General features: G+C 54.6%; 1 protein-coding gene and 1 non-coding gene across 6 annotated transcripts; one reads left to right on the plus strand and one right to left on the minus strand.

The window, feature by feature from the left end:
- Positions 1–2,091: 2,091 nt before the first annotated feature.
- On the minus strand, positions 2,092–2,185 carry TRNAI-UAU (transfer RNA isoleucine (anticodon UAU)). Its single transcript has 2 exons — positions 2,148–2,185; positions 2,092–2,127 (listed from the first exon to the last, which is right to left on the minus strand). It is a non-coding gene; the product is annotated as a tRNA-Ile (tRNA).
- Positions 2,186–2,498: 313 nt separating this feature from the next.
- On the plus strand, positions 2,499–12,676 carry PLEKHG2 (pleckstrin homology and RhoGEF domain containing G2). Of its 5 annotated transcripts, none has more exons than XM_090259546.1 (19): positions 2,499–3,324; positions 3,960–4,104; positions 5,131–5,402; positions 5,481–5,581; positions 6,362–6,428; positions 6,527–6,573; positions 6,770–6,920; positions 7,245–7,382; positions 7,576–7,776; positions 8,195–8,287; positions 8,376–8,462; positions 8,804–8,837; positions 8,928–9,029; positions 9,164–9,211; positions 9,290–9,328; positions 9,482–9,498; positions 9,642–9,818; positions 9,919–10,825; positions 10,904–12,676. In XM_090259546.1, the coding sequence occupies exons 2-19, from the start codon at positions 3,996–3,998 to the stop codon at positions 12,460–12,462; spliced, it is 4,149 nt and encodes a 1,382-aa protein (XP_090115672.1). In that variant the 5' UTR covers positions 2,499–3,324; positions 3,960–3,995; the 3' UTR covers positions 12,463–12,676. The 5 variants fall into 5 exon arrangements, with proteins under 5 accessions (XP_090115672.1, XP_090115674.1, XP_090115673.1 ...); XM_090259548.1 differs by having other exon boundaries at positions 5,134–5,402; XM_090259547.1 differs by having other exon boundaries at positions 3,975–4,104.
- Positions 12,677–14,628: the final 1,952 nt, after the last annotated feature.

Here is a 14,628-nt window from a genome sequence, read left to right on the forward strand (position 1 = left end):
GGCCCGGGTGTGTGGGTCACAAGCTCGTGGGGGCGGGGCCCGGACAGCTCCGTCCTCGGACCAAAGAAGGAAAGATGAGGCCAGCCCCACCCTGGGGCGGGGAGCCCGGAAGCCGCTTCGCGTCAGTGCCCTCGCCCCGCCCCCTTCCACCCGAGCCTCCTCCCTCTCGATCCCTCTTCCTTCTTTACCAACCTTTTTCCTCTCCCCTTCCCCCACTTCCCTCTGTTCTCTTCCTACCCCTCACCCCTCCTCTCCTCGCTCTCAGTTCCACCTTTTTACCCGCCTGCTCCATCCCTCCCTCCCCTCGCGTCTTCCCTCAGCCTCTCCAATCCTCCCCTCTCCCTCTACTTCTCTCCTCTTCCCCTTTCAATATCTTTTCCTTTCAGCCCGTAGCCCCTTGTCCCTTACTTCGTTTTTTCTTTCCTTCCAGTTCCCCTCCTCCTCTCCCTTTCTCCTGCCTCCCTGCCCTCGCTCTCCGTTCTTTCCTGGGTTCCACCTTCCCACCCCGCCCTTCTGCTCCCTCAGTCCTCCTCCATCCCATTACCCGGGGCCAGCTTTCTCCCTCTCCTCTTCCCCGCCTGCCTCGGTGCCCTCTCAACCCCTCCTTTGCCCTCTCCCCTTGCCCATGGGCAGGCCTTCTGATTTTCTCTTCCTGGAAACTGCCCCTATTGTGGGAAAGGGCTCTGGCCCCCTATACATAGGAAAAGAAGGTGGAATGATAGAAACGCAGAGACCTAAAGACATTGGGGAGGCAGAGAGAAAGAGCAAACCTTGCAGAGACATTTGCAGACACTGAAAGAACCAGAAACAGATATCTCTGGTCCTTCCTTTACCAAGAACGGATGTTCTGCCCCTTCTCAAAAAAAAAAAAAAAATTAAAAAAAAAAAAGGCACCTACCAGCAGCTGTCAATGCCAAACACCTGGGAGTCCCCTTGGCTCCGCTGTCAAACCCACACCCCAGTCTAACAGCAGTCCTCTTTGGTTCACTTCCTCCTCTGGCCTTTACCCTGGTTCTATCTCCATCAATTTCTGTGTGAACGTCTACCCTCAGTCTCTCACTGCCACACTAGACAACCAAAGGGACCCTGTCATGAAACCTGAGTCAGACGACATAAAAGCCAAAGTCCTAAATTCTTACCAGCTTACATGGACAGACTCTCTCTTTGGTCAATCTTGCTCTAGCCACACTGTCTTGCTAGCTGCTCCACCAATAAATATATCTGACATCCTTCAGCCCCAGGGCCTTTGTGCCGGCTGTGCCCTCTGCCTGGAATACTCCCCCAGGTATCCCAATCACTCACTCCCCTCTTTCAATTCTCTGCTCAAATGTTTCCTCAGTGCGAAGTCCCTGACTACTCTTATTGCAACCCATACCCCACCTCCAGTTCCACTACCCTCCTTATCTTGCTCTACTTTTTCAATGACACTTATCACCACCTAACATACAAAATATACTAGAAAGTTAAATCCTCAGAGAGAGGGACTTTGTCTTGTTCACTGCAATAGTATCCCTTGATACCTAAACCAAAAACAGCAACTGGTCACATAGTGGATGTTCAGTATTTGTTGAAAAAAAATCGATTCAGATATGCGGAGGGAGAGTTAAAACTCCAAGACACACGAGAAGAAAAAAAAAGGTAACTATGTGAGATGACTGGTGTTGACAAAACTTATTGTGAAAATTATTTCACATAAACCATTATTTGTACACCTTGGACTACTACCGTACAGTATTATATTGCAATTATACCTCAGTGAAACTGGAAAAAATTAAAGACAGAGAAGGACGCAGTGCCATAAATATGGTTTGCGGAGAACCCACAGCCTGGTACAGATGCACAAGTCTTAAACTGAGATTTGCAGGTCCAATGAAATGTGCAGGCATTTAAGAAGCGATACCACCCTCTGGCGGCCAGGATAAAAATGGCTGCTCCCCACGATACAGAAGACTTCATAACCGACGGTCGTCAGTCCCTGGAGTCGTCCCAGCCCGAAAATCAAAATGTTCATTCCTTGAAGTGGTGCATATTTTTTGGTTGATTCGTAAAATGTTTTAAGTTTTATAAAAGCTGGTGAGGGAAAATTAAAACTGCTCCAGGTGAGGATCGAACTCACAACCTCGGCATCGCTTCGCTACGCACTGTCGTATAAGTACCGCGCGCTAACCGATTGCGCCACTGGAGCTCCGGCCGCACCCTCTTGTCGTGGGGTCCTTCAGTTGTTCTTGGCCACGTGACCTCCCTGGACAGTTCTGTTTTATATTGTATATGCAAATAGAAGTATTTTGGTTGGACAATAGGAAAAAATGCGTGACCACTTCCGGATTCTCACGCCTCGAAGGCCTTTGCTGAAAAAGGGAAAACGTCCGCGAGCCCCTTGGAATGTGGGAGTGAAGCCTGCCTGGGACTCGCCTTCTCATGAATATTCAGATCACAAAGAGGAAGGTTTTAACCCTTCCATGGCTGGCCGGCCGGAAGGCGGCTCCTCCCCCACCTCGGGCGGGAACAGGATGTGAGCCCAGGCGGCTAGGGGGAGGGGGAAGCCCCAGTCAACCGCCCCCAGTCTCACAGCTGAGACCAGACTCTCCCGCCGCAGAAGTGGCTCTGACACTGCCGCTGCTTTAGCCCCGTGCCACCCATCCTGCAGAGTTACGGGCTCCGGCTTCCCGAGTCTGCACCGCGCCTTGAGAGACCCCGAAGCACAGGCTTCCGCGTGCAGGCTAGAAGACCCCAGATATCCAGGGGCCCTGCGCCTTCTCCTGGAGGAGCCGGGAGTCCGGGACATTAAGCCCTCGCGACCCTGGAGGGCGACTCCTTGCACCCCGGTTTGAAGAATTTAGGATCTCAGACCGGAGACACAGTTCAGGGGTTCCCAGGAGTAACTCGTGATATGGACGTCTAGCGCCCCAACCAGTTTGTTTTGGGCAGAAGCGCCCACCACTTCAAAGGGACCCAGGAATTTGGGACTCCCCTGCATTCCCGCCTGGAGGTGGTTTAATTCCTGCTCCTAAGTTAGGAAAACTCAGGAATCCGGGCCGCCCACGACCATATCTAGAAGTCTCAGGATTTGGGCCCCCAGCATCCTTATCTGAGACTGAAGAGTCAGGCTTCCAGCATTCTGCATTTACAGAACCAAGAAATTCGGACCGCTGCACCCCATTTTCCAAGAGACTTCGTATTCTGGGGTCCGAGAGCCCCAAGTTTTCGCCCCTGACTTGCAGAGACCTAGGGACCCAGGAGTCGGCTCTGCGCCTGCCCGGGGACCATGCTAAGTGTCGAATAGTAGCTGGACTGCCTCAGTTCGGGCTGGAGACTCCCGGGGAGGTGAGGAGGGAGGCGAGAGGCCCCGATCGGCTGGGGGAGGGGGGCGGCGCTGCTGCCGCTGAACAATGAGGGGGCGTGCCGGTGGGGGCGAGCGGAGGCGCCGGCGGGAGTTCGGGGCCCGCGGAGTGTAGGAAGGCGATAGGGAGCGAGAGCCGGTCGCGGAGGGACTGGCCGGAGGGGAAATCGAGGGCTCAGGGCCAGCGCCCCGTCTCACAACTCTCGGTGGGGGAGGGAGCCGTCTGCAGGACCCTGGCATCCGGTCCGCCAGCCTCCTCCGCCCTCCCCTGGGACCCCGCGGCCTCCCGCCCACGGCTTTTCCCAGCCCTGCCCCAACCCTCGGCTTCAGCCGGAGCCCAGCCGTTCCCAGGATCCCTGAGCCTCCGGCCCCAGACCGACCAGACTCCTAGCTTCAGCGACTCTGTTAATTTCTCCACTCTTCTTTGTCTCAACCTTTTCATCCTTTTTTTGATGTTATCTTTTCTTGTCCCCCTCCTTCTATCACTTTGACTCAGCCTACCCCATGAATTACTATTCTTAGGGGCCCTGTCTGGATTTAGACCACACCCCTAATTCTCAGCCCCCAATCTGTGAGCGTTGGCGGCAGGGAGGCCTACGTGGTCCTAATATCTGAAAAGGGGGTCTTTCTGCAGAAGCCGTTGAGCCACTCAGCCATGCCAGAGGGAGCCCGTGGACTGAGCCTGTCCAAACCCAGCCCTCGCCTTGGTCCCCGCCTCAGAGGTGAAGTGTGTGACTGCACAACTGTGTGTGAGGCTCAGAGAGGTGAGCATGCAAGGGAGGGGCGGGGCCTGCTGGACATTCATTCCTTTATTCAGGACACTGTGCAGCCCCCTCTGGCAACACAGGGTGACCAAGCCAGTACCAGCTCTGCCTGTACAGAGCTCCAAGTCTGGTGGGGGAGATGGGCCCATTCCTAGACAGTGACAGTCCAGGGGGATGTCTCAGAGCAGAGTGGTCACAGTTGGGATTGAGAAAGCCCAGGGGGCTCTGGGAGCCTGCTCTGGGAGGTCAGGGGAGGCTTTCTGGAGGAGGGAACATCTAAACTGAGAATAGAGCCCTGACCCATGTGGCTCAGTTTGTTAGAGCCTGGTCTGGTAACTGACGTTCAATCCCTGGACTGGGTGGGTACAATACTGGGTTCAGGCGCTTACCAGAGGCCACCAATCAATGTTTCTCTCTCCCTTCTTCTGTCTTAAAAAAAAAAAAAAAATAAAATAAAATATTTTTTCTCAGATGAGAATTAGAATAAGAAATTTAAAAAAATACATATGAATAACTGAGAATAGAAAGAGAAGGAATGAGTTGGGAAAGGCGGGGAAGAGTATTCCACAGAAGGACCGGTATATGCAAAGACCCAGAGGTAAGAGGAGACTGCTTATTTAAGTAACTGAAAGAAGCTGAGTGTGATTGGAGTCTGGAGTATAAGAAGTGGCGTGAGAACATACTGGAAAGGTCTCTAATGGCCACTTTGCACAGGCTCTTTGGACTTGAGGAGTTTGGACTTTACCCTGAGGGCGTGAAGGGATTATACCCACAGGAGTGGCAAGATCAGACAGGCAAATTAATAAAGATATCCTAGGCTGACATATGGAGGTGGATTAGAGAAGTAGAGGCCAGAAGCCCAGAGAGGATCCTGATGGGAGAGGACAGGACTGGACCAAGGCAGCACAGTAGGAAGAGGAGAAGGGAGCCTTGGGAAAGATACTGAGTGTGGGTGAGTATGGGGGCTGAAAGCACTCTCTTCATTCAGTTGGGGACATCCCCTGACCTCCTGCTCCACATCCCCAGCAGTTTCTGCAAACCCTGCCATGGCCTCCCCACGAGGTTCTGGGAGCTCCACATCCCTGAGCACAGTGGGCTCTGAGGGGGACCTGGCCCCAGGGCCCACCCCTGCCTGCTCAGCCTCCAGGCCAGAGCCCCTTCCAGGACCCCCCATTCGCCTGCATTTGTCACCTGTGGGAACCCCTGGTTCTGTGAAACCCTCGAGGCTGGAGCGTGTGGCCCGTGAGATCGTGGAGACAGAGCGGGCCTATGTCCGGGACCTCCGCAGCATTGTAGAGGTGAGGCAAGAGGGCACCTGAGCACAGTGGGGACCCAGGCCAACCCCTCTGCCCCCATAACCCCAGTCTTCCCCACAGGACTACCTGGGCCCCCTGCTGGATGGCAGGGTCCTGGGGCTGAGTACGGAGCAAGTTGGCACACTATTTGCAAACATCGAGGACATCTATGAGTTTAGCAGGTCAGGAGTGGGTGGGATGGGCAGGGGTGCTGGCTGATGGGCAGGGGGAGGAGGGCTAGGTCCTAACCCAAAGTTTAGAGCCCCACAGGGCCTGGTCCAGGCTCGTCCATGGGGTGTCCAGACACTAGGCAGGGGTAGTGATAGGGAGGGAGGACCCAGAGTGGTGGAGTGAGGGGACAGACCCTGAGGATCCAGATGAGGTCCAAGTCCAAATAGGAGGACAGGGCCAGGCATTGGAATGGGTCTCACTCAACACTTTGTCAGACTTGGGACCATGATGAATCCAAGGCTGAGGTGGGGCCAGGAGATCATGACAGTGCGAGTATGTGTGGTCTGGGAACCCCTCAGTCCTAGACAAACTAGGATGGATGGTCCCCGGTGAGAAGGACACTGAACTCCAAGAATCAGGACACTTGAGTGTCTTGACAAGATCATGAGATTATTACAGGAGGTCCAAGCGTCATGACAAGATCTCAGGATCACAATAGGATCTTAAGATCCTCATATCTCTGAAGGTTATGACACTGCTCTCCCTGGGCTGTGACATGAGACACCCAGACTCAGGTCAGTTATGACAAAATTTTAGGCTGAGGAATGTGACACAGCCCAAGGAAGTCTGAGCAGGTTGTGATGTTCCGTGTAGGGATCAGAGGACTTCCTCTGGATATGACATCCCCTAGAGAGATCCTGGAGGCCACCAAGCCCCCACCCAGCCTCCTGTAGTCCTCCCCTTGGGGCACTGGGGGCAGGGTGGTCCCTCACCCTTTCCTCTCCCTACAGCGAGCTCCTAGAGGAGCTGGAGGGCAGCAGCAGTGCAGGGGGCATTGCGGAGTGCTTTGTACAGAGGGTGAGTTGGGGGCTGGCACCTGGGTAAGTGGGGAGCAGTACTGTGCAAGGGGAGTCATGGAGAATCTGAGGTCTCCCTGACTCCCCTGTCACCCGCAGAGTGAGGATTTTGACATCTACACATTGTACTGCATGAACTACCCAAGGTGAGGGGCCCCCGGTCGTGCCCACGGGCTGATGTGCCACCCAACCTCCCTCTATCCGACTCATTCAGCTCCAACCCCTGCCAGACCATGACAGTAACTGAACTCCCTAATCTGCCCCAACCCCTGCCAGCCCCTGACCCCTCCCAGCCCTGCCCACCAGAGCTGCCGGCCCCTCTGACTTGTGCTGTGCCCCCAGCTCCCTGGCCCTGCTCCGGGAGCTCTCGCTGTCTCCACCAGCGGCCCTTTGGCTGCAGGAGCGCCAGGCCCAGCTCCACCACTCGCTGCCCCTGCAGAGCTTCCTGCTGAAACCTGTTCAGCGCATCCTCAAGTACCATCTGTTGCTACAGGTTTGCTGTGGCCCTTGAGGGGTTGCTTGCTTGGTGAGGGGCCAGGTCCTGTCCATGGACCACCTGGTGGTACATCTGGTACAAGCTGAGAGAGGCCTGGGGAGGCATTTGGTTCCTACAGACTGGGTTAGTGCTTGGCATAGGGTCTTGCTGGCAATGGGACCTGGCATCAGCTGATTCCGTTTTCTCACTCTTCCTGTTTGTCTCTGTTCTCTCTGGGTCTCCTTTCTCTGCCTCTGCCTTTATATTCCTCTCTGTGTGTCCTGTCATTATTCTTGCTCTGTTTCTGTTCCCTTCCCTGGGGGCCTGGTTGCTGCCTGGCAGGAGCTAGGCAAGCACTGGGCAGAGGGCCCGGGCACTGGGGGCCGCGAGATGGTGGAGGAGGCCATCGTGTCCATGACAGCGGTTGCCTGGTACATCAACGACATGAAGCGCAAGCAGGAGCATGCTGCGCGCCTCCAGGTGACTCCAGGGTGGGCTGGGTGGGAGGAATGGCCATGCGGGCTTCTCAGGGGAGGGGTCGGTACTTCAGAGATACTCTCAGAGAGTGGAATTGAATAGCATGGCCTGGTTGTTAACCCCCCTTGTGTTGGCCTGTGTTTGCTGCACACCTGTGTGTTTCTGTGTCCCGTGCACCTGGCGGGGTCCCTGGCAGGAAGTGCAGCGGCGGCTAGGCGGCTGGACCGGCCCAGAGCTCAGTGCTTTTGGGGAGCTGGTGCTGGAAGGCTCATTCCGAGGTGGTGGAGGGGGCGGTCCCCGACTTCGAGGGGGTGAGCGGCTGCTCTTTCTCTTCTCACGGATGCTGCTTGTGGCCAAGCGCCGGGGACTGGAATACACCTACAAAGGTCACATCTTTGTGAGTGCAGGGATGGGGATGGGGATGGAGTGTTATCTGCAGGCTTTGTTCTGTATACCTATACCTGTACACCTGAAGGGGTGGCTGGGGGCAGGGCCTGCAAAGCGGGGCAGCCTAACTTAAAAAGGCCACGTTTTCGTGAGTCTGATGATGGGGCTAGGTGCAATAAGGTGTGGCCAGCGGGATGCAGAGGGGAAGAACGTGGATTTGCCCACCAGGCAAGTGTCCTTAAGGAGGAAACCCATCTTAATCCAGATGAGGGTAGAGAGGGCTGGTGAGGGAGAGCAGAGCCCAGCCTGGTGTAGAGGGTCAATGGGGGAAAGAGTACCCCCATACAACCATGCAGGGACCCACATACGAGGGGCACAGTGCTGAGTCCAAGGGTTCTGAGTGCCGCCCACTCTGCTCTGCCACCCAGTGCTGCAACCTGAGTGTGAGCGAGAGTCCTCGTGACCCTCTAGGGTTCAAGGTGGCTGATCTGACCATTCCCAAGCACAGGCACCTGCTCCAGGTGAGCAGAGTGGGGCTGGGTGGGCGGGGTTCCCCACAGCCCCTAGACCTCAAACCTGACTCCTGACTCTACCCCCACCTACCCCCAGGCCAAGAACCAAGAAGAGAAGAAGCTGTGGATTCACTGTCTCCAGCGCCTCTTCTTTGAGAACCACCCTGCCTCCATCCCGGCCAAGGTGCAGTTCCTGTCAGAGTGCTAGAGACACCTGCCCCCCAACAGTTCTGGAAGACCCTGAGTTCAGGGGACTCTCTTTAGAACATGACTGTTAAATTGCAGAGTAGGCTGCCTAGGTTTGAATCCCAGCTCCACCATGTCCCTGCTTTGTGACTTTGAGCCGCCTCTCTGACCTCAGTTTATTAACCAGAAGGAATAATAGCATCAACCTCACAGGGTTGTTGTGAGGATTAATTGTTAGCAGGCATGTAATGTGCCTTTCATGTAGCAGCACCCATTATTGGGATTGTGACTGGGTTGCTCAGAGACTGGCCCCATAACCCTTATCCTTGTGTCTTTCAGGCAAAACAAGTTCTCCTTGAAAACAGCCTGTACTGTGAGTTGGGTCCTTGGGTTGGGAGGTGTGGAAGTAGAGGCATTACTTCCAAGGAAACATAGATTATTAGCCCCAAATCTCTCCCCGTAGGTGCTCCTAAAAGTAAGCCCATCCCAGAGCCCATGGCACTCCCACTTGGGTCTCCCCAACCTCAAGACGCCAGAAGTTTCACCCCTGGACGAAGGAACACAGGTAAAGGAGATGGAACCCTGAGCAGCACCCCCTGCCTCCTCCCCCAGGACTCAGGAGTTGTACCGCCATCCCCCTCTTCTCCCAGACGTGTGGGGCTGGGCTCATAACGAGATTCTCATCTGCCTCTTCCACAGCCCCGTCTCCAGGCCCCCCCACTGCCCGCCGTGGGCGCAGACAGTCTGGTGAGTTCCCCCCACTGAAAGGTCAGCTAGGGATCGGGTTGGAGCTGGGCCCCTGACGTCAGTGTGTCCTCTCTCCAGAGCCAGTGAAGGACCCATATGTCATGTTTCCACAGAACAGTAAGTGACTGCGCAGCCAGGTCCAACCCTGTCTGTCTGTATCTTTGCATGGGGTGCCTAGTTTTCACGGGGGAGGGGTGATGGGGTAGCTCAATCATAAGGAGTAACAGTCATTTGTACATCTCACTCTTTTTCTCATCTCTCCATTCCCAGGGAAGCCTAGACTCAAGGTAAGCGATCTCCTGGGATGGGTCTGGGCACCCAGACTCTGGGGCCTCGTGAAGGAGGGAGCTTGAGTTCTAGACTCCTGGGTCTGAATAAGAAGGGGCTGAGGGCGCTCAGTGCTTGTCCTCCATCTTTTCCTTCTTCCTAGCATGCTGGCAGCGAGGGGGAGCTCTACCCTCCCTTAGAGCCTCAGTCACCAGGTCCAGCTTCTGGACCCCCTGAGGACTTGGAGGACACTGGACCTCCCACACTGGATCCCTCTGGGACGTCGATCACTGAAGAAATCCTGGAACTGCTGAACCAAAGAGGCCTCCAGGATGCAGGGGTAAGCTAGGCATCCTGTCACTGTATCCTTGGGGCTCTCCCCTCAGGCAGGGACAGACCCAGGGTGGTCAACCCACCCTGAGACTTTGGTCTCTTCCCAGTGCTCACTGCAGCCACCGCCCCACAACATTCCCAAGTTCCCAGGAGACTCCCAGGTGCCAGGTGACGGCGAAAGCTTTACATTCCCAGCCCTGTCCAGCCGGGACTCTTCAGAAGAGGAGGAGGAAGAGCTGGAGATGGACGAACGGGGCCCTTCCCCACTCCATATCCTAGAGGGACTTGGAAGTTCCAGTGCAGCTGAAGTTCCTGACATTCCTGGCCTTACCAAAAATCCTGCCCTGCCCAACCTCCCTGAAATTTCCAGCCTTTCTGAAATTTCCCCAATTCCCCGCCTTCCCAGTCTCTCTGACAGTTCCAATGTTTTTGAAATGCCCTGCCTTCCATCCATACCCAGTGTCCCCGACATTCCTGGTCTGTCCAGCTCTGCTGCCACCCTTCCCTGTGACTCCTGGCTGCAGGAGCCGGAAGAGGCTTTAGCCACCAGGAGAGAACTGCTCTTTGGAGGCAGTTCTGGAGAACTTGGAGAGCCCTCCTCAGGCTGCCAGGCAGGACAAGAGGAGGAGGAAGAGGAAGAAGGGGTATCATTTCCAGATTTCCAGCCCCAGGATGGCACCCGAGATGAGCTGGAATTCCGCTCTTGCTCAGAAATCCGGAGCGCCTGGCAGGCTCTGGAGCAGGGGCAGTTGGCCCGGCCAGGTTTCCCAGAGCCGCTGCTGATTCTGGAAGATTCGGATCTGAGTAGAAACAGTGAGAGTGGGAAAGCTGGAGCTCCTAGTGCAGATCGGGCTGCGTCCCGCGTGCGAGAGTTGGCCCGGCTCTACAGTGAGCGGATCCAGCAGATGCAGCGGGCTGAGACCCGGGCGTCAGCCAATGCACCCCGCCGCCGGCCACGCGCTCTAGCCCAACCCCAGCTGTTCCCCTGCTTGCCCCAGGAGCAGGTTGAGCCAGGTAATGTCCGGGTATGTCGTCAGCAGAGGTGTCTCCATTGGGGTTGCAGTCCTGACTCAATCCTCTCTTTGCATACAGGACCCCTGCCTGCCTTTGGACATGTGCTGGTATGTGAGTTGGCCTTCCCATTGACTATGGCCCAGGAATCTGTCACCCTGGGCCCTGCTGCCCGGGTTCAAGCTGCGGCACCCCTATCTAAGCAGGCAGGTTGCCTGGGTGGCCAGGGTTTAGATGTTTCCACTTCGACTGAACAAGACCATCAGGGCGTCCAGATTCCAGCTGCTACCACTTTGCCTGAGCAAAGCCTCTGGATTCCAGCCACCACACCTTTGCCCAAGCATGAAGGCCCTCCACATGCCCAGGTTCTGGCTGTTACAGCTCTACATGATCAAGAAGGCCACCTGGAAATGCAGATTCCGGTTACCACTCCTTTGCCTGAGCATAGAGGCCACAGGGATACACAGCTTCCAGCTACCACATTGCTTCCTCAGCAAGGATGTGAGATGGATATGCAAGTCCCAACCATCCCAGCCTTGCCGAAACAGGGAAGCTGTTCTCATGTCTCAGTTTTAGCCACCAGTCCTATGCCCAACCAAGAAGGCCACCTAGACCGCCAGAGCCCAGCCAACATTCCACTAACTAAGCAGGGAGCTTCCAGGGATGTTTGGTCCCCAGCCACTGTCTGCGGCCAAGCCATAGACCCTTTGCTTCTGCATGGAAGCAGCCTAGACCATCAGACCCCAGCCAACAACCTAATGCCCTTGGAACATGACCTCTCAGACATTCAGCTTATGGATACCTCACCTTTGCCTGTATGTGGAGGCCACCGAGACTGTCAGACCCCAGCCAGCACATCATTGTCTTTGCCCCAGGACCTCCCAGACATTCAGGCTCCAGCTGCCACAGCTTTGCCCCAGCCCCAAGACCTCGTGGACACAAGGGTCCAACCATTCCTGTCTTTGCCCAAGCAGGGAGGCCTGCCAGATATCCAGTGTCCCACTTCTGTACTTTTGCTTCAGCAGCAAAGCCTCACAGACCTCCAGGTCCCAAAACCTACGCCTTTGTTGGAGCAGAAGAGCCTCGCAGACATCCATGTTCCAGCTGCCACACCTCTGCCTGAGCAAGGAGGCTCTTGGGACACTCGAGGCCCGTCACCCGCCCCAATTCAAACCACTGTGGTCTTATCCAGACCAGAAGGTCACTTGATCTCTCATGTTGCCAGATCAGAGTCTTCAGACTTGACTCCGCCCCACAGTCCCCCACCCCCAACCCGTCAGCTCCTGGGCCCCAATGCAACTGCTCTGTCAAGATACCTGGCAGCCTCATACATCAGCCAGAGCCTAGCTCGGCGGCAAGGGCCTGGGGTGGAGGCCCCCCTAGCCTCCTGTGGCCCCTGGTCCTCTTCTGCCCCCACGTCACGGGCACCTTCTCCACCACCCCAGCCCCAACCCCCACCGCCTCCGGCCAGGAAGCTCAGCTACGCCACCACAGTCAACATCCATGTTGGGGGGGGCGGGCGGCTGCGGCCAGCCAAGGCCCAGGTCAGGTTGAACCACCCTACTCTGCTGTCCTCCACCCAGGACTCTGTGGGCCTTCGTAGAGCCCAGGGGGCTCCTGATGCCCCTTTCCACATGTGAGCCAGGATATCGGACTTCTTGAAAAGCAAGGACTTCAGCCAAATGGTACAGACTCAGAACTTCACTTGGAAGTCCAGACACTGAACACAAGGCTAAAACTTCTGCAGCTTTCCACCTCCTGGGGTCTGTTTGGCAAATGGTCCTTATTACTTACCTTGATTAACTCAACAGGGATTGGGAAGGGAATGTCATTAATATTTTGTTAATATTATGAGATTATGTCTCTTTTTCCATTCTGGAGATAGTGGGGAATAACAGAAAATAACAATGAATGAAGGTCTGTCACACAATTAGGTGGTTCTGAAAATTTGGGGAATTTCACACTTTTTTGATAATTACTGGAAACTGGACCCATTACAAATTGGCATGTGATTTCAGAGGGTTTATGCACTGCTTGATGCCCATCCAGAAAAGCCAAGTTAAGCTTTATTCCAAGTAGAAATTCGTTCTCTTAGCAGTTTATCCAGTTTGTGTGTCCCGTCATCATCCGTTTATCTCACCCACTGCGCCATCTCTACATCTATCCATGCAACTGTTCATCAGTCTTCCAATCCATCGTCTCACCAACACGCCTTGATTTATTCACCTCTATTCATCCACTCATCATCCTACCCCCCATCTGGTATTCATTTCTTCATTAATTTATTGAACTGTCATCCCACCTGTTCATCCAGCCCTCTCCATCCATGTGTCCCTCCATATTTCCATCTGTTTTTCAACCATACATCTTATTCACACCATCACCTAATCTGTCAAGTCAACCATGTCAACCACTTTTCATGTTTAATTGGGTTCTGCTGGGTCTTGGTAACTACAGAATTTCAGCTCCATGCTAACACCAGAGTGGATCAAGTTTTGAGATTCTGAGATAAGTCTGTCCCCCATCTGTCTGCCCTGGCAACCACTCCCCACCCTCATGAATAGTCCAGTTCTTGTGCTCACTCACACATATTCGGATCCCTTTACCCCCTTGTCTAGTTTGAGACCTTTACAGTGTCTCAAGATGTGCCACCCTCCCCCTAAGAAAAATTCAGGTCATAGAGACAAAGGCTTTTATATTAGGGTCTTTCTGTTCCCTCCCAGCTGTGGCATGCCCAGTAAGAAGCACAACTTAATCAGTTTCTTTGGTAATATTACCTTTCATTGAACACAGTCAATTGTGCTTTAGCTCATCACCTTATTTAACCTTCCCCAGAATCCTCTGAGGCACCACAGTGTAATGGCTAAGTTCAAGTCCCAATTTAGTTACTTGTGTAACATTCTGAGCCTAGGTTTTCTCACGTACAATGAGGACAAAAGTACTGGTATTGTAAGATCATAGTAAAGTCTCAGGGTATCTTCAGTTCCAAACTGTTTGAGCCTCTGACTCACTGTACATTGTTCAAATCCCAGATGCCCGAGCATCTAGTCCCAGTTTATGGAATCAACTTCCAGGGCAGGAACCTTAGGAATCTGAAGTTTGGAGCAAACAACTAATAGCAAAAAAAGCTGTGATTTATTGGTGGTGAAGGCATGCCTTGGGCATTGGTCACGTCATATGAACTCATTCAAGTCCTCACAACAGCCCCACAAGGCAAGTGAGGATTTTAATCCCCACTTTAGAGATGAGGAAACTGAGGTACGGATTGGATTAGGGGTTTGCCCAGTCACACAGGAAGGGGCAGAACTGGGACTCCATCCTTGCAGCCCAGCCCCAGCCTGTACTCTTGTTAAGTGCCAATCATGTGCCAGGCACTGTTCTTGCCCACTGAGAGCACAAGGAGCACTTCCCTGCCCGCTTGAGGCATGGCCTGGTTCTCCAAGAGCCTTAGGTGATAAGGCAGCCAGGACAAGGCCTGGCTCAATAAATGTTAGCTGCTGGCTTCTGTTGAGTTTGAGTGGTTAGCATGCCCTACGCCGGGGCCCAAGCCTGCTTCACTGCAGCCTCAAGGCCGGCCCTCCCCTCCTCCACCCCAGCTGCACATTCCCAGCTGAAGGAAAGTTCCCAGCCTGACTTGGGCTCCCAGCGGCGCCGGAATTCCCGGTATTTGAGGAGGCGTCAGGGAGGAAGGGGCCGTCTACTCCAAAGCCTGGAGCAAGGAAGGAGAGGCAAGTGCCCTAGCTCCTCCAGATGCATCCCAGCTGTGCCTCCGAGAAGCAGCCAGAAGTCTCAGAGAGAGAGAGTGT

Source organism: Furipterus horrens, unplaced genomic scaffold (genome assembly GCF_987537825.1).
Source record: "Furipterus horrens unplaced genomic scaffold, mFurHor1.1.pri manual_scaffold_13, whole genome shotgun sequence".
NCBI lineage: Eukaryota > Metazoa > Chordata > Mammalia > Chiroptera > Furipteridae > Furipterus > Furipterus horrens.

What these genes read in the sequence shown, in the direction of transcription:
- PLEKHG2 (XM_090259546.1), top strand. Translation starts at nt 3,996, where the DNA reads ATGCCAGAGGGAGCCCGTGGACTGAGCCTGTCCAAACCCAGCCCTCGC. An exon ending in TACTGCATGAACTACCCAAG is followed by an intron (nt 6,574 to 6,769) that starts GTGAGGGGCCCC and finishes CTGTGCCCCCAG; the next exon opens with CTCCCTGGCCCTGCTCCGGG. An exon ending in AGTACCATCTGTTGCTACAG is followed by an intron (nt 6,921 to 7,244) that starts GTTTGCTGTGGC and finishes GCTGCCTGGCAG; the next exon opens with GAGCTAGGCAAGCACTGGGC.